Source organism: Chinchilla lanigera, unplaced genomic scaffold (genome assembly GCF_000276665.1).
Source record: "Chinchilla lanigera isolate Chin_1 unplaced genomic scaffold, ChiLan1.0 scaffold00009, whole genome shotgun sequence".
In the NCBI taxonomy this organism is placed as follows: Eukaryota; Metazoa; Chordata; class Mammalia; order Rodentia; family Chinchillidae; genus Chinchilla; species Chinchilla lanigera.
In genome coordinates, this window is record NW_004955410.1 from 20805404 (window position 1) to 20825500 (window position 20097).

A 20097-nucleotide genomic window follows, 5' to 3' on the forward strand; every position below is an offset into this window, starting at 1 on the left:
GTATCTTTGTCTGCTACTAATGTCATGAAAAGGCTTTCTGGGAATGCTTCTATGTCATTCAGAGGTATATAAGTGGTATGTATGGCCCAAAGATTGTGATAGTGGAAGAATTTTCCTTCCTTTGATCTGGAAGTATCTCTGTCATATGAATCACAGAAAAGATTAGACTTTGTTTCCTTTTTTTTATTTTTTTTTATTTTTTTTTGGTTTTTGGTTTTTCTCCGGTACCAGGAACCGAACTCACGACCTTGCGCTTGCCAGGCAAGTGCTTTGCCGCTGAGCTAAATCCCCAGCCCCTAGACTTTGTTTCCTGACTGAATGCTATTATAAGATATTTACATATAACATTTGCTTATTTGCTAAGGAATTTAGAGTACTGTGCAATAAAAGGCATTTTATTATGAAGTGGTATAAAAATTACTAATTTTAAATAGATTTTTTAAAATAGATTTTTCAACTTTACGACAGCAAAGAGTAACAAGTGATTGAATTTGGTAAATATGCGTTTGTGATAGGAATTTATTCTCTTTAGTTTTTCATTCCTTATAAGACTGTCTGATGGACTTTGGAAAGAAAATAAGGTAAATTTAGACAGAAGCTCAGTGTACCTTAGTTGACTTAAAACAGTTAGCTTTAGCTTTTACTAAATATGTCTTCTTACCTTGAAAAATGATTGCTTTATGTCTTGACCTAATCTTTCTGACATTTTGCCCATGTTGTCTGACATTTTAGTCATTCCTTCTGCCAAGCTATCAGGAAGGGATTTAACTGCATTTGAAACATTCCTCATAGAATTTCGAAGTGGATTTACAAAAGTGTCCATCTAAAGGGTGAAAGATATTGAAATATGACTTCATTATATGAGATCTACTGTTCAATTCAGAAGCCCCGGAAAATACAGAATGCAACACACAAAAGATACATTCATTTTCCAGTATCACATTTAAAATAATTTTAAATGTTGTCTTTAGTGCGTCGTAAGAATGGATTTTCCACATTCACATATACGATTTAAAAATCTTACTAATGACATTACTGCTAGAAAAGGAATATAAGCGTTCAATGACTTCTTATTAAAGAAATTCTGAGTAACAGAGTTAACAGGAACTGATGCAAGGAGAATTAGCCATTACATACTTGTAGCACAATTCAAACCAATAACTGGATATTTGTTGTAGACAATGAAAACAAACAAGCACGTAAAATACACAGAGAGTTGAAATAATTAACAATAATTTAAGATTTCTTTTTTAAAATAAAGTTTAGTATATATTATATGCTCAATAATCTATCAAGGGAATCTGAGGTTCATTACAAACGACAAAGAAAAGTTTCAAATGAGATATGTAAATAGCACTTCAGATGGAATATAAAAATTATGTGTAAAAGAAAATATAATCGGAGAGAACAAAAAGGAGTAAAACTTCAGAGGATCAGGAAATAAAACAATGTTTTGATATACACATGTCAAATAATTTTAATTAAGAAAGGGAACCATCTAAAGAAACCGAAACAGCTGACATGGAACCCTCTAAGAGATATTAAGCAAACAAAAATTTAAGAAATTAAAAGGACATAATAATCAAAGTCATATAAAAACTAGGAGAACGTTTTCCTGAAAATGTTGATTTTCATAAGCTATCAGGCAAAACAAATTATGCTCCATGTAAAAAGAAAAACCAAAATAATAGTAAAAAAAACCAAACCTCACTGCTTTGAGAACACTACACTTACAGATGACAGCAAGAAGACAGAACTCCCTCACTCTAATTATGTTTTAAAAAAAAAAACTAGAAAAGATGAAACAACTAATAACAATTCAAGATAACTGTGAAAGGTTTAGGAGTTTTGGTGACTCCTCAGTTTAAAGCTGAGTCACTATTACTGTGGATACACTCCATGAACGCCCAATCTTAGGAAGGACATTCAGAGTACAAGCCAGTGCAGAGCCAAAGGACAGAAACAAGGATAAAAACAGATTTTACAAATAAAATGACTGGTGAAAAGAGGTCTGATGATGAAATAGATGAAACACTGTGATGGGCATGAATGTGGATGCATGTACATATGTGCATGTGTATTTCTAATTCTAAATACTATAGGTTTGTTCACTAGAACCGAATTAACCAGGACATAAGCTAATTTCTAAGAAGATTAAAGAGAGGTAAGTATGACAATATCACATTTAAAATGGATAGCTAGGGAAACCATCCACCTTCTAATGAACTATAACATTCACAGAAGAGACAGGATTTCAGAAGTATAAAAGGCATGGATCTCATTTTAATCCACAATCTACATTAAAAACTGAACATCCAGAATTTCATACCTTTTTATACTTCATAGCAGAGACTTGCATGCTTATCTTATAAGTTGGTAAAATGAATACAATTTCATACACAATCTATGCATGAGGCTTAATTAGCATTGATATCCTTTTCAGGTAAATTTTATATCAATGAATATGATAATAATTAAAAAGAACTGGCATTACACCATTCCAGACCTACAGAGTCAACAGCCCCACCCTGTGTGTGTGTGTGTGCTCGTGTGTGTGTGCGTGTGTGTGTGTGTGTGTGTGTGTATGTGTTCCCGATTTCTATGGGTGATGTTTAAATGTCTGTATTAGGAAGGGACTAGGATAAGCAAGGAGATGGAAAAACACCCACAGGTGACTCTGATGTCTACCCTTGGAGGATATAAAAACACAGTTCGTTCATCACCATGTGATTATATTTACAAAAACAGGAATTATCTTAAAATAGATGTGTAGGAAGAAAATAAATAAACCTTCAAATTACCAGGCAGAGGAGTAAATTGTGGATTGCTAGTTTAAGTGTACACTTAGCCTGACTTACATAGATGCTGTTTATGTATTCAATTACTCACTCAATTGAGCTCTTTGTATTGGAAGATTTCTAACTATGGCTTTTACCTTCACATCAGGATATAACACTGGACGGAGAGATTAACTGTGTGCACTAAGAAAGGTTCCTTGTCACCTTCTCTTCCTAGGAATTGCTCCCTCGACTTTGCAAAGTTAGGATCAAATTAATGGGTTATAAGGTATCATTTTTCAAGCTATGAATAGCCCTATTCATTAAATGTTTTCATCTTATATTTTTCTAACAGCTATTTCACTTCTACTGAAATTAAGGAAAAAATACTGTGGTGTAACAACCAAAACAGAAATAATAAAAACTTCAAATTACTGATATGCAGGAAAATTTATTCTGACAACTTACAAGGTCAAGATGACCTTAATGATTACAAATATAATTTATGACAAATGTTATTGTGGATTACCAGATATGATTCAGAAAGATAAACATCATTAATAATTTTTTTTACATAGATTCTACTGCTGCTCATTAAAAAATTCTCTGTACATTTAATGTGGTATTTCTTTTAATCAAAAAGCTATCAATTTGTTGGTTTATCTTAAAACTGAGACAGTTATAAGATAAAAAATAAGGTAAATTCAAAATAAAAAATATGGAACACTGCGATGTATTTCTAATGGCAATAAAGCAATTTAACTGAATGCAATCACTTCAATCATGAAATACAAAAGAACCACATTCTGCCACAATTGTATACTTACTATTAAAACAAAGCATTCAATTTAGAAATGCGCCATTCCTGAGAATGTTAAAATCCAATATCCTAGATATTCACACAATGCTCTAAAATGAGAATTAACATTGTCGATTCTTGAGGAAACTAACATACCAAGAGATTAAGTACAAGGTTCAAGGTCATAGCAAGTAAATATCAAAGCAGGGAGCTGAGCCAAAAGCTGTCTGGTCTCAGTTTATATTTTTACCCATTAAGCCATCTTGCCCAATTTGAACACTTTATCATTTACTTTAAACTGTCCTACCTTAGCATTCCATCCTTGGAAATTACTCATGTATGGATATACTTGACTTGGCACAGTCACCATTGTCCAAGTATGAATATACTTGGACATTATTCCTAGTATGGGTTTCATATCCTGCTTAAATTATTTAAAAGATTTTAAATACTAAACGTTTTACCCAAAAGGTATACATACTTCCAGAACACTTTCTATTTAACGTTTTTCTTATTATTACTCCAAGAAAAAGACATTTTCTTCCAGAAAAAAAACAAAAAAACCACCTTTCCTTCTTAATGAAAAGCTTGTCATCTATGTAAGGCAGACATTTATTAGTGTACCATTTCAAAACTTGTTCATTTTGACAAACTTCTGCTGTATTATATTTAAATATGTGAATATAGTTCATACATAGTAGATACTGCTATCAACAGTACACTTAAAGCACAGATGATAAACGTGCCGAGGAGCATTTTAAAAGTTTTTCTAGTTTTAAAACATATAATCTAGGGGCTGGGGGTTTAGCTCAGCGGCACAGCGCCTGCCTGGCAAGCGCAAGGTCATGAGTTCAATTCCCAGTACCAGGGAAAAAAAAAAAAAACAAAAACAAACAAAAAAACATATAATCTAAATAATTTTTATTAAAAAGAAATTTCAAAACTAGACCCCAAAACACCCCAATGCAATGATTAGCTTACCTTGCGAGCGAAGTCCCCTTTGCCTTTACTGTAGGCTTTATTCTCAAGGAAGTCATAAACACACTGAGCCAAAGCTGGGCATGCTTTCATCATTTCAGGAGTTAACAGTAACTAATTCAAAGAAATTCAAAGTTATCTTACAAGGTAAGATAAGAAAGCCATTGCTTATAACTTCATCTCTTAAAATGAATGAAAAAATTTAATTCTATATCTTAAAAAAAACTACCCTATTAAAATATAATCAGCAATAACTTGGATATATATAAATAGATCCTTCCTATCTGTTACTCTGACGTTCAGCAAATCTAATATGAAAGTGGTCTAAAAATATTTGCTGATTTTAACATATATTCTGACCCACAACTGATACCAAGACAATTCACATCAGAAAACTGTGTTACTCAGATAATGTTAAAATTAACATTAATAGAAACAAAGTTTTATGAAGCAGAAAATACAAAAAATAACCTGAACAAAAACTTCCAAATGTTATAAAGAAGTTCCAAGCAAAATAATACTTTCACAATGTGAATAAACTTGTTATTATTGCTTAGCTCTTTCAATGAAACAACTTGTAACAACTGAGTTTATGAGCTAATTCATGGTACAGTAATAATTAAAAGCTGTATTACAGGACCAGACATGGAAAGAGATAGTCATTTTCCAAATCTTACAATAAAAAATTCCTACAGATTTTAATGGCACTGAAGTTGGTACCTTTTATAAAACATCAAAATATTCAGCAGGGGTCATAAAAAACAGTATCATGATAAGCTTTAAATCAAAAGAGGACAAAGGTGAGCAACAGCAGAGATTTATTATTTTTGCTGTCCAATCAGTCAGTACATAATAACATGGAATTACAATAATGACTATAAACAAACCCAGTGACAGCTATAAATATTTAAGATGAAAGGAGAAAACGTCTTCCAATCAAAATACTTAGTATGCTGTTAGCTAAGTTTCACCAAATTCTAAGGCAGGAGTCAGCAAAATTTTTCTATAAATAGCCATATAGTTATTATTTTTGGTTTTGAGGTCCATAGTGCCTCCCACTGTCGCGACTCAACTCTGCTATTTGTGGTATCAGCCACAGACAATAGATGGAATGAAAGGTGTGAATGTGCACCAATAAATCTCTTAGTAAAAAGCAGGTAGTATGTTGGTTGGATCCAAGTGTGTAGTTTGATGATTCCTGTTCTAGAGGATAGGGAGCTAAATAATAGAGCCCTACAGACCTGGGCTGATGCCTTCTCTAATACATATGCAAACTTCAAAAACCATTAACTACTTAAAATAAACTAGTTATTTTTGGAGTTCTAACAATTTATGTAACAAGTAACTTGTACATGTTCTGTTCTACAAGAAAAAACTGTATTTTCAGTATACTACTCATAAGAAATAATCCTTCAGATCTATCCTTCTTTCAAATACATTTTAGAAGCCTTATAATAATTCTGGGCCATGAGAGACAGTTATACACACCTATCAGAGAATAAAAATCAACTAGCTTTTGAAACACCATTAAGAGCTACTATGCACGGAATTGAGAACCTTTAACTATCATAACTGTGCCTTTAACTGTACATTATAGTAATCAGGAATGGCTGTATTAACTAAGTGTGAAAAGTACAATCTGAGTGGTTAGAAAACTTCTAAGTTAATCAATAAATGCACAAATAATGCTTACAAATAACTGAGCAGATTCCATGAAACATTTAACATGGTACTCAGAAGTGGTTGTTATCCCTCTATTATAGTTTAATAATGTTTAGGTGCTGGGAAATTAAACCTAGGGCCAAATGTGTGCCAGGTATGTCATCTCCCACTCAGCTGAGCCTCCAGTCCCATTCTTCCATTAATAAAGAAATCTACTACATGTGATATGTAATGTGAAAATCTATGGTAATAGTAGTAAACATGAATTTACCTGTAAATAGGCATTTAGATCCTTTTTCCTCTTTTCTAAAAAATCTCTATCCATGTTATTAAAAGTCTTCTTACCAGGAAGCTTCAATATGCTTGACAGATTTTCAAACTACAAGACAAAATATATTCAGTAGTCTTAGTTTTTATAAAAAGAGAAAATAATTTTTCATATGATATTTTCGCTACATAGCAAAAGTATCTTCAAAAAATGATTTGTGAACAGTTTCCTGTAATAAGCAAAAAGCAAGAAAAAAATATTGTTCAAGTCCAAAACACTGTTCTAATGGTATTTATTACAAAGAATTTTCAATAAAAAATGAAAAACAAATGTAATGGATATTAACCATATGAAGATTTCATTTTAATGTTCTAATTTTGAGGTGATTCAAATTCATCAACCCCCACCCCGCCCCAGTTCCGGTGATTAAACCCAGAGCTGCTCCCCTCTCCAGTCCTTTCTACTGTTTTACTTTGAGACAGGGTCTCAGTAAGCTTTTCAGGGTAGCCCCTTACACTTGAGAGTCTCCTGCCTTGGCCACCCAAGTAGCTGGAGTTACAGGTGTGTGCCACTGCCACAGGAAAAAGGTTTTAAGACATATTTTTCGTAACAATCTTTTGGTGACTAAAATACTAACGAACTTTTTAATAAGCCACATTATGAGTTCCTGGCTTGCTGAAAAACCTAATAAGAGAATATGTTTAATATTAATGAGTACAAATTAATGAAACACTAATATGTAACTATTAAAAGTAGAAAAGACAAATTTGAAAATAAAGACAGTAGCTATATGTCTACTCTGTATACAGTACATACAACTATAATAAATACAGATAACCTCTTTGTCATCATTATATGAAGAATAATCCCACAGATTACACTAAGAAAAAATTAAGAGCCATTAACATGTACTTGATCTTTGTAAAGTTACAAGCACAAAGTAAATGTACTTATACAAAATGTGTAAGTCTAACATTTATAGATTTAACATTTGGGTTCATCTTCAAATGTCCACGACAATGATCTGCTATGCCTTGCTGAAATACAAGTTAACTATGTTTCCTGCTAAAATAACATAAGGACAAAATCACTTAGTTCCCGTTGTGCCTAGGTAACAGGAGAGCACCTGAAATTTCAAGCAGTCTTAATGCTTTCCCTATGTGACATATATTCTAAAGTAAAATAAGCTGTTTCAAAAAAATCACTCTGTTTAAAACAGCAACAACAATGTTGATACAGAGACTGAAAAGGAGATTAGTATAATTACTATCCCAAACTGAAGGTTCTGATAATTTCAAAATGTACAGAAAAATCTGAAGTCATTTAGACCTAAAAGGTCAGTAAGTTCATTATGTTATATATGAAAGGTAAAAGCAATTCTTGTCATAGCAAGATTTAAAAAAAGATTGGAGGCAATTTACACAGAAAATCTCATAAGGCAGTCATATTCACAAATCTGGTGATTTTCAAAACCATCTCATTTTACGTAACCAAATTTACTTTGAAGCTCCCCTAAAATATAATTTCCTGAAGTATTACTTATCCACATTACCATAAGCTACTAATTCAATTTTATACAATACATAGCTGCTTCTGGATCTTACCAGGTAAAATGGGTCTGAGCTGTATTCCCCCCTAAATTCACGTCTTGGCCCTAAACTCAGACAGTGACTATGTTTGGAGATGTGGCCTTTAAAAAGATAACTAACTTAAACCACAGCTTTTGGAGAGGGTCAGATACTAATCCTCCCGGTGTCCTTATAAAGAGAAATCTGGACACACAGACACACAGGGGATGTGCACACATTGAGAAAAGGCCAAGGAGATAGTCGGTCATCTAGAAGAGAGGAGAGAGGTCTAGGAGGCACCAAAATTGTCACTACCTCGATCTGGGATTTCTGGCTTCCAAAAATATAAGAAAATGAATTTCTGTTGTGTACATTACCTTGTCTGTGGTATTTTATGTCAGCCCCAGCAAACTAATACACCAAGGAAATATGACAATAGCCATTAAAACAACTGTTCCAGAAACTTTAAAATATTAAGGAAAAAAACTAAACATCATAATGATACAGAAAGTCTAGATTGCTTTTAAAGTTATCCTTTTAAGATTATCTTTTAAGATCATCTGTCTGGAACAGAAACAGTTTTCTCAAATACAATACTGTTATGCTAAAAGTACAAGGAAAATCGAGACATTTTATAATACCTTTTTAAAAGTGTGGGAAATTGAAAGTTTACCCAAAAAATCACATAAATTAAGGCAGCCTGTAAAGCTAATGCTTACAAAGAACACAAATACTATGTATATACTATGTATATCACAGTTATCTTAAACTCAAAGACTTTTATCTTTTTACATTAAACAGATTCTAAATAGATTCTAATACACTACTGAAAAATTTAAGGAGCACACTTGAAATTCTGTATTAAGAAAAATTCAAAATGTTAATATTCAAGTATGTAACTCAGTTATATAATGAATACTTAATATTATTACTTATATTACCACTGATATTTTCACCCAATTTTATCCATATTTATATTAATTTTAGCTGCACTTAATTCTACTCAATAAAACAGAAATGTATACTCTATTAGAATGCATATTCCTCAAGGCAAAGACTTATACTGCTTTATTCACTGTTACTTTTCTCGTGCTGAGAAGAATGCCAGACACACAGAAAAAACTCAATTAAGTATTTATTAAGTAAATGCATGGGGAATTCAGGGTGTTTCCAAAAGCATGACATTTGCTAATATTTTCTTTTAAACTTGTAGGTCTCCATAAAATATCAAGTTAGATTTTAAATATTTTTAAGCAAGTGATATTACATATAGTTAGACTGAGAGAAACAGCATATCTCACAAAACTGAATAAAGAGAATGAAATCTGTATCAAAAATCTTTCTACCCATGAAGTTCACAATTATTCATGTCAACAGGCTGTACTGTTACCAACAGGTGAATTACTAGTCACTAAATTTTTCTTCCACCATTTTGTAGAGAATATAAATTTTAAAAATATAGGTAAGGAAGAACTAAAAATTTAACAGCCTATCTTATTTACAGATGTTTAACGTTATGATAAAATCTAATTTTCACCTACAATCTTAAATTCTTAAGTTCTATGAACAATCAACCATTAAATAATAACTACTATGACTTTAAAAAGAAACAAAGTCAAAACATGCACCCTTCACCTACACTGAGCCATCTGAAAAACTGTACTATATCAATTTTATTTAATTTTTAGTGCTATGTTAAAAAGCAAAATTTCTGTATGGATTATCTTATCAATAGTTTTTTTAAAAAATGGTATATTCTTTACTTACATTTGTCAGTATGTGAACACAATATTTACATCTTGCCTAGAATATTTTCATTATGCAATATACATTCTTTGTAGAAAGAAAATTGTAACTACTTGCACGATGCAAGTTTCACATTCAACAAATTCCCATTAATTTTCACTAAATAAAACTATCTTAGCAATTGAAATTATTTAGAATAATTCTCATATTTAGTAAAAATATAGGGATAAGAAGAGAGATATATATGCTTTTAAAATAATTATCAAATAGGTAATATTTGAAAGACTAAAGCTATTAGTTTTTCAATGTGGGCCTGAAAGTTATTTCATATCTATAAATAAATTAATTTAAGGCAGTTGTGGTGATGCACACCTGGTAAACCCAGAGCTTGGGAGGCACTTGGGAAGCTGAGGTAGGAGGATCACCACAAGTTCAAGGCCAGTCTGGGCTCCATAGTGAGTTCAAGGCCAGCCTGAACTACATAGCAAGACCAGGTCTCTAAATAAATAAACAACCAGACAAGAAAATAAAGATCTATTAAACAAAAGTACAGGCATTTCAAAAGTTATTCTCTTTATTAGCAATACAGTTCAAAATAATCCCATTATCATGAGATTCAAAAGTCAACAGTAACCTTTTAAAATCACATTGAAGCTATTAATAGTTTATTTCAGAACAGCCCCAAGTATCAACAACACCTTTTCCACCATCGTAACTAAACAGGTATTTCCTAGTGTCTAGAGTAGTACAATATCACGTCAAAGCTTTAGCTCACTCAATCAGGTTAACTTTATTATTTTTATTGGCTTAGTACTATTTCTATATCTAAAAATCTTGAGTGAATCAGATTTTCAAGAGTTAAAATAAATAACATAGATTATCTATTTATCTGGTAGTGTTTTAGTTTTTCTAAGCTTAGAAGATAAAATATGTAATCAAAAAAAGGAAAGGAAAATAGCTTCTTTGTATTTAAGAGTCCTTAAAGCTACTCCTACAAAACAAGAGATTTCTGTAGTAAGAATTAAAACATTATCTGATTAATGTCATGTTTACTTTAGGTTGTGATTCAGAGTAACTTAAGTAAAAGACCTAAGATTTAACTATTACACTATTGGATGAAGTTAGCAATTAAAATAACTATACTTCTAAATGATGCTTCCAAAAAGAAAAGCATGAGATGTTCTCCAGCAACCCCCATCCCTACTCCAAACCAAATGCCTCTAACAAAGCACAACACACACATTCTAAAATCAGAAATACATGTTTATTTTAATTTTCCAAGGAATAATACTCATATTATCCCACTAGTCCACAATGGGTAAGACTGGTTAAGGTTCTCAAAATAGATTTATTAATTAATTGATTGAAACCATTCTAACATTTATGCTGATTATATAAAAAGTTCTTACCTTATTTTCTTTCATTAGTTTTGGTCAACATCTGAAGATCCATAAAAAAATTTACAATCAAACTTTAATTACAAAACAATATAAAGTACACAGCCTTAAAAACTTCATTACCTGTTCAGTAATTCTCATGTGGAAGTCGTGGAAGTCACTGTAACGACGGTAGGTCTTCCACATCTCTTCAGTGTTCAGATTGCGCCGGTGCACTGTGATGGCATATAATGCGTATGTCTTGCCATGATCATTACAAACGCCTGCCACAGCAGATGGGCCACAGTCAGCATATACTTGTCATTTAAAACAGAATGAAGAGAAACAAAAGACACAAAGGGAGGAAGTTGAAGAACAAAAGCAAAAAAAAAAAAACCAAAAACATGAAATGAAGAAGAACTTAAAATGAAAGATTGAGAGGAAAGGATGTCACCAAGGGATAAAACATTCCTTCCTATCCTCTGTACTGTGTATGTAAGTATATGAGGACTATAGTATAAAATAGGCTAAAAGGTTATGATGACACTACTGATCACAAAGTAATGTATATTTTGGGTTTTCTTCCCCAAAACTTTTACCACTGATATTGCCATGGCACCACCTCAGATATAGCACTGAGGTCTCTTAAATTTTATAGAGAAGAAACAACAGAAACAAAATAACTTCTTGCACTAGCCCTCACTACTTGACTGTATTTTAGTGAAAATGTTTTCAACTAAACAGGAAAAGCCACAGGATAAGACTTATCTCCAGGTAATTCTTTCCTTCTCTAGTAACATTCAGCAATTCTGGCGTGTAATTTATTCTGGTCACTTGACAACAACAACAAAAGATAATTTTCTACTGACTTACCAAATACCACATGAACCAGGTAGTCTTTAAAAATCAAAATCTATTTCCATTTTCTACTAATGTTAGTTATACTTTGAATCATGTTCTTTCTGACATGTTCTGTTCTTTGTGCTCTATTTTACCCTAGGTCTAAAAAATTTTACTGTCTTTCTCTCAGCTCCACCTGGTCTATTGCTTAATCCATCCATTGATCTTAATTCCAATCACTGCATTTTTTCACTCCTAGAGTTTTTTTGTTTTTTGTTTTTTGTTTTTTTTTGGGGGGGGGGGTTCTTAATCATTTCTTCTTGTCTTTGGGTGTCTCTGTGAATATTTTAATCCTACTCACTTTAGGTTCTGTGAAGCCTGACCTCTCCAAGTTCTTAGGACACCATATATTTCACCTGTTGGGTCTGCTGACTCTCCCTTATTGTGGTTCCTATTTCTTCCTGTGTCTTTAAATTGTTTTCTACAAATTCACTTTCAACATGGGGTGTTTGCTGATGGCATTCTGAGTGCCCTGAGCTATGGAATCATTTATAATACCCAGGCTTGCCACTAAAACTATGGTTTCTTTGGTTCAGAAACTATTTTAATATAGTTGGCTCTCTGAATATGGGGGTCCTACATTGTAAAATTCAACTAATCATGAAACTGAAAGGTTTTTAGAAATGTGTCTGTCCTGAATATATACATTTTTATTCTTGCCATTATTTTCTAGTCAATATAGTACAATTATTTTTGTAGCATTTACATTGTATCAGGTATAATAAATAATGCAGAGGTGATTTAAAGTATTTGGGAAGATATGCAGGAGTAATATGCAAATAATGTACCATTTTATAAAAGGAACATGAACCTCTCTCCCTTATATAAATGATATATAATTTTGGCATCTACAGAGGTCCTGGAACCAATACCATACAGACACTGAGGGAAAACTGTACTAACTCTGGTTTCAGATTCTGGGTATACATCACTTGAAGACTTTTAAACCAGACGTATCGATGGTGGGATACAACTGGACTTTTATTTGTTTTTTGTTTTTCCTTTTCTCCGGTACCGGGAATCAAACTCACGACCTCGCGCTTACCAGGCAGACACTGTGCTGCTGAGCTAAATTCCCAGCCCCAAAACTGGACTTTTAATTTCTTGTGGGTGACAGATACCATTTCCAATCATGATCTTAACATTTCCTCCTCTCTCCCCTAAAACTTAAAGATAAGCTGAGTGTTTCTAGTTCCTTTTCCATCTCATGCTATTCTTCACAACTCTGAGCTTTATCCATTTCTAAACAGAGCTGACATGGCAACAAAGACATGGCTTTATCAGTTGTGTCCACGGGGAGATTACCCAGCTATACACACGTAAGAGGAAGAATAATGTAGCTACTATTAAAAAAAGAGAGAGAGCAGAAGACAGAAAGCTAATGTGATTTCCAAAGATAAGAATGAGGCTACCTATGGTGATTTTGAGAAGATAACAATAAAACCGGAAGGTTTTGTTTTCATTACAGCAATACTATTTATGGGGGGTGGTCTATACATCACTTCTTATTAGTCCCTATTAAGTTAAGAACTACCACCACAGTAATGTGAAGTAATAACTTCACTAATCACATTGCTAATTTAACCAATTTTTAAAAAGTAAGATTTCTCAATAAAGGAAGCAAGCAGACACTAGAGTTCATGAGGCACTCTAAGTAGTACTGCATTGGACTGTAAATCTTTAGATTCTACAATAGATGTTTTTAAGACACTGGGACCTAAACTCGGATTCAACTAAAAAAACAAGTATTTATGAATGTTTGTATGATACCTATCATGTTTAACAACTAATATAATTAATCTGCCCATAACTATCCTATGAGGTAGGTGTTATTACTATTTACATTTAACAGATTAGGAAATTGCAAGGACAGAGAACAAACTTCACCCAACTATTAAGTAGAACAGGTAAGGTTTGAATCACAGCAATTCACTGAAGAAGTTTTGCTCTGAACCACAATACTATGCTGCCTCTTCAGTATCAATGTTCATCTGACAATAAACAATTTATTAAAAATTCCTAGCAAAATACTTTCCATCCACTTTAAAAAGCAAGACTTGTTGAATAAATGAACAAATGGCTAAAGCAGCTGGAAAATAGTAACCCTCAGAAAAGAGAAATATTAACAACAGAAATAGACATGTGTGTTTTTTTAGACATGTAATTTTAAAGTTGCCAAAAGAGAATACTAAACATTTGCACCTTAACAAAAACTCTCAAAATTTGAAGATAAGCAAACAAGATAAGGGATGTTAAAAGGAATCTTAAGAAACCATTAGAAAGAAAGAGGAGGACAACTATCAAAAGCTAGAAACAAAACTTCACAAGAAGACCTCTGCTGTAATTGGCAATGGTGATATCTTACAACATTTAACAGCAATCTATGTATCAACTATAAGCAAAAGATAAAGGAACTGCGTCAGCAAGCATGCTTAACTTATTCCACAAATCTGGAAGGGAAGAAAATGCAAAGTGATACTCTAGCTCCAGTGAAAAGCAAAATAAAACAAAGATCTTCACCAAATGCAAATGAGTATTTTTTAAGCTACACTTAATACTGTGGGATCTTTTCCAGTATCTAAAATGTAAGAATGACACTGAATAGAGGTATGCATGTTTGAACTTCAATATGAGACATGAAAAACATTCTAGGAATAGTGAGGTAAGAAAGCTATTGTTATCTAACACTCATCAGCATTATCCAATAATGCAACAATAATGAAAGAATGATCATTTTTTCCTGAGTATATGAACAGTTCTGTATTTGTCGGCCGATTGTGCTATCCTACAGATTTCTCAGCCCATTCAAGCATATTTTGAACTTCTACAAACTTCTGAACAGAGAAGCTTCATTTACTCTGATCATCTACTCTGGCTCTGCATGTATGAAAGCAAAAATTGAACTGACATCCCCCCAAAAAAGAAGATCTCCCCAAATAAGAATTATGAAAACAATTAAGAGCTAGACTCAAATACAAAGAGGAAAAGATTGGTTCTACAATTTATTAGAGCTTTTTTTCAAACGTTAATAATGGCAATCTCAGAAAAATAAAAATATCCAAACACATATACAATAAACATCATATATAAAGAACATGCTGCAGGAAAAAAAATAAGACTATAAAACAGGAAAAAAAACCTGTAAAATTAAATGTGGAAAATAACTTAAGGATGTAATAATCAGTATTTTTTAAATAGTAGTTATTGTATAGTCTGTTACCAGTATCTGAAATGTAAGCATGAAGTTGTATTGAGTCATCAGAAGATACACTTGAAAGGTCATCCAAAGACTGAAAAAAAAAATTAAAAAAAGATAATTTTTAAACTTAACAGGAAAAATGTTAAGAGAATTCTACATCAAATATGTATCGCTCATATTTTCTGAATGTTACTTTGTTATTTGTATTTACATGCTTAAACAAAAATATTTTCCATTTATACTGAGAGAAAAGGCAAAATTAAGAAACTATAAAACACTGGTAATCAATAACCAGATTCCTTCTACACCGCTTGTCCATATATTGAAAACTGCTATTTTTCTTTTTCTTTTCTTTTTTTTTTTTTTGTCTTTTTGAGACAGGGTCTCACTATGCAGTTCAGGCTGGCCTTGAACTCACTTTGTAGCCCAGGCTGGTCTTGAACTCACAACGATCCTCCTGCCTCAGCCTCCAGGCTGCTGGGATTACAGGCCTGCACCACCACGCCCAGCTGCACACTGCTATTTTTCAATTATATTCAACATATGCCAAACAATTAAAATTGGACAATGAACAGATGTATTAACATTTTGATTTTTTATGTGTTGAAATATACTACAGTCAGCCTTGCATTAACAGTTTTGTTAATTTATAAGTAGTTTTATCAGTTAAATAATTTAATCAGATTCCTTAGCTCTAAAATAAGAATAGTACCTACACTGTGGGCATTAAATGAGAAGATATGTAAATATTTAGAAAACTACCAAGCACAGCAAATGTTAGCTGTTGTGACGATTACTCATTAAATTAAGTAAATACGACACTTCTATATGGGAAATTATTTTTGGAATAGCAATTTTTAAATTTTAATTATAATTTCCAAAAACAATTCCACAAACAAAAATTATTATTAAATGATACAAAATTATTCCTGTTTAAATTTAAAGACATTTTGCCACATGTAAATAATCCCGCACACACACACAAAGAAGGGAACATAATCACATAATGAAAGCAGCCTGGGCAGAAAGAGACCCGCAAGGCTGCCTGAAACCCTTAGGAAAAACCGTTCACAAGGCTGGACCGCGCCTGAGAAGGGAAGATGAAGTGAAGGTTTCTACCATTATCCTACTAATTTGAGGCTTACTGTACTAAAACTCTCCTTACAAGCAACATGGTTTACGCCGAAAACTCGCCTTCCTCTGGGTCTGGGACTCCACATGTAGTAGAGAGCATGCACTATGTGACAGGCCTCTACTAAAATCCTGCGCTCTCACTCTCTGGTAAGTTTTCCTCAGGCAACACACATGTTGTCACAACTCACTGCTTGGGAAATTAAGAACATTTTGTCTGACTCCCCGGAGAGAATTTCTGGAAGTCTGCAGCTGGTTTCCTCTGGTTTCCCCATGCACCTTTTCCCTTTGCTGAATCCTCTGTGTCTTCTCAGCAAGTTACCGAGCCTAGGAGCTGTCATGGGGACCCTAACATACTGTGCACACGCTAGACATATTCTATATTTTAAAAACCATATGATCTGAATGAGTCTTTGTGAGTCCTAATATATTAACAATTATTATTGAGAGGCATCTAAATACATGCAGCCATTCATAGGACACAAAGTCATTTAAACTAAAGCAACAGTATGCTATGAAGAAAACCAAATGTTTTTCCACTGCAGACCGATCAGCAAGAGAAGCAAACTCTAACAATTCTATGTAAATGACACGCAGGACTGCCCTGGTCCCTAATTAAATTAGGTCTACTCCAGGGTCCACTGCTGATATGTTAAGAGGTTTTAACCATATCTACTACCACTTCTTATATTTCAACCTCCCCAATGGTAAAATTTTCTTAGCATTTGCTCTACATTTTTGTCAGGATAAAATATAAATAAAAATCCTTGGAGTCAGAAGCTGTATCTTAGTTCTCCTTTTCCTCTAGTCCAAACGCACTACCTGACACATAACATGTGCTAAAGATTTGATGTATGAATGACTAAATAAACATGCTCTGTAATGTAAAATGAATAAATAAAAATATTTTAAAAAGAAATAAAATACAGTTACTTTTAGTACTTAATGTGGTACATAATAAAACATTTTAATAGAAAGAGCACAACCTTTACTTTAATATTATTTTTACATGAAAGACAGAAGCCCTGAGGAAATGGACTGCTCTGTCACTATTTGGCCTGTGCCAAATTATCTACTATAACTTACAAGCTAGCAATTATAAGCTAGCACGGGAAACATAAATCAAGCTTTTTTTGAAAAGTATTACTAATAATGATAATCCTCCCTTGTAGGTAACTTTTTAAAAGTTAAGTATAAGTATTTACCACTTTAAACATTTTAATATCTCATACTATACAACCCCTAGTTATTCATTTATATTTTTATCCTGACTTTGGAGATACACGTCTTTTTCAGCACATTTAAAATAAATGTTAAATACTATTTTCATTATATATGATAAGAATCTGACAAAAAATTAGTTACAATTACACTGAACAAGTAAATAACAAAATAGATTATAAAATTACAACTGGTAAAATAATATTAGCTACAAATTTATATCTGCTTTAGAAATATAAGTACTAACTGATTTTTGAAAGTTATGCTTTTAAAATAAGTTCATTAGTGTTGTCCTGAAAAAAGACAACTATAAAATAATCCTTCACTTAAGATTCTTAAACTTCTTGTAAGGAAAAAAGTGCTTTTCTTATTATGTTAAGGCAAAAACTAAAAGAGCAAATTTTTCTTTTTGAGATGGGGTCTTGCCGTATTGCCCACGCTGATCTTAAACTCCTGTACTCAAGCATTTCCCCTACTCAGTTTCCTGAAGAGCTAGCTAGGACTATGGCTGTATACTACTACATTTAGCTGAAATATAAATTTTTTGTTATGGCTCAACAAGCACAATTTTAACAGCATGCTAAAAATAATTTACCTTCCAATCTCAACTGCACAATGAATAAAACACTAAACACATCCTTTGCTTAGTACCGTGAAATAAGCTATCACAATACAGTTTAAAATCTTTATTTCTAAAATGCTGGTAGCAAAATTTGTATATACATTTTGAAAAGACTCTGCAAGACTAGCTGCTTAAACAACTGAATTCAATACATTTATGGGAAAAACAAAGTCAATCTCTAATGTGACTTCTTTTTAATCCAGAGGCTGCTTGTTTCATATTACTACGTAACAAAAGTGATCTTCTTCTCTTATTTGAAGCATTTATTCCAGAAATAGATTAGAACAAAAACATTTACCAGTGTTTAAACACTTATACAAATACCTTACTAGAAAATTTCCTCACATTTAGAAACTTTCTATAGTGAACATTATTACTAATACTTCCTGTTCTAGGAGAAATTCATGTTTATTGCAACATTCTGAAGTATTAACATATAAATAGTATGCACATAAAATGATTTAGAAAAACATTTTAAAAGTTACAAAGTATCTGACATACCACTCTGGCTGATTTATTTTAGTAGTTTGCAAAACATTAAAACAAAACCAAAAATTCTCTCTCTCTCCTTTTCCCTTCCTTCCAACTAAACTATGTCTTGAAAATTTTATAGAACGCTGATTATTTTTCCCTTGCTACTCAGGATACTGAGGCAGGAGAAATGCTTGCGTGCAGGAGTTCACGGCCAGCTTGGGCAGTATGGCAGGACCTCATCTCAAAAAGAAATCATAGCGCTTTAACATACAGTACTAGATGCTAATACTGAAAATAATTAAGCCAATTCCTTCATGAAGTACAACAGCAATTAAGCAGATGTGGCTTAATCCCATTTAAAAAAAAAACACTGTATATTATTTAAGTTTCAATTTTTATATTCCTCATACTGTATATGAACTTCACATTTTCTTAAAAGCACAACGTCTTATGACACTAAGAACACTTTGTGGGCTTCTAATATATCATTTATCTACATATGTAAGACTCAGACTTTTACATGATTTTCAAGTCACTGTAATATTTAAAAAATCCATATTAGTACTTACTAAATTTATGCTTCCTGTAGGAGACCCATTAAAAGATTCTGTAAAGAGAAAATTCAACTTAGTAAAAAACTTCTGAAGCAGTTGCTTTATCTGAGATTCAAACACCAAGAATACAAGTCACATAAGCCAAAACATCAGGAAAGAGTAAAGAAAAATTAGTTTACTCCCAAATACCTAATCTCTTAAATCTCGAATTTCTAAATCAAGCAGGCATCTCAGTGAAAATATATATACAGATACATATATATATGTGTGTATATATATACACACATATATATATGTATCTGACAGCTGGTATATGAAAAAAATCATTAACAAGAGAGCAATTATTAAATATTTTGATTTTTATTCTCATAGGATTATATCAACTTGTCCAACACAACGTAACCATGAGGGAAACATTGCAGAATTAGCCTATTAGAAAATATCAGAACTGCTACTTCTGCCTCATTGGATAAAAAAAATTTACAAACAAAACTAATCTTTCCTGTGAGAGACAAATAGATTGATTTTAAATGAAACTACCAAAACCGCTCCTCCTTCGTAGATTTGGCCAAGAAATATTGGAAATTTAGATTCTTAAATCAATATGTAACTGGGCTGGGGATTTAGCTCAGCGGCACAGCACCTGCCTGGCAAGCGCAAGGTCGTGAGTTCAATTTCCGGTATAGGAAAAAAAAAAAACAAAAGAAAAATCAATATGTAACTAGTAGACCATACATGTATAACTCCATATACAATGCCATTTCTTAAAAACAATGACAAAAAAATTAATGTTTTAAATAAATGTTAGACAGTAAGTCAATT

General features: G+C 32.4%; 1 protein-coding gene across 2 annotated transcripts in view; it reads right to left on the reverse strand.

Annotated features, from left to right (window-relative positions):
• The window catches only part of Snx13 (sorting nexin 13), a 133249-nt gene that overhangs the window by 12745 nt on the left and 100407 nt on the right, over window positions 1-20097 (reverse strand). The window contains exons 16-21 of one of the 2 annotated variants that reach the window (XM_005377342.2): window positions 19291-19328; window positions 15295-15364; window positions 11319-11458; window positions 6488-6595; window positions 4558-4668; window positions 662-823 (exon numbers count right to left, since the gene is read on the reverse strand). In XM_005377342.2, coding sequence (XP_005377399.1) covers window positions 662-823; window positions 4558-4668; window positions 6488-6595; window positions 11319-11458; window positions 15295-15364; window positions 19291-19328 — 629 coding nt within the window. Of the gene's footprint in view, window positions 1-661; window positions 824-4557; window positions 4669-6487; window positions 6596-11318; window positions 11492-15294; window positions 15365-19290; window positions 19329-20097 lie in introns of both variants that reach the window. The other variant, XM_005377341.2, reaches the window with a different exon arrangement.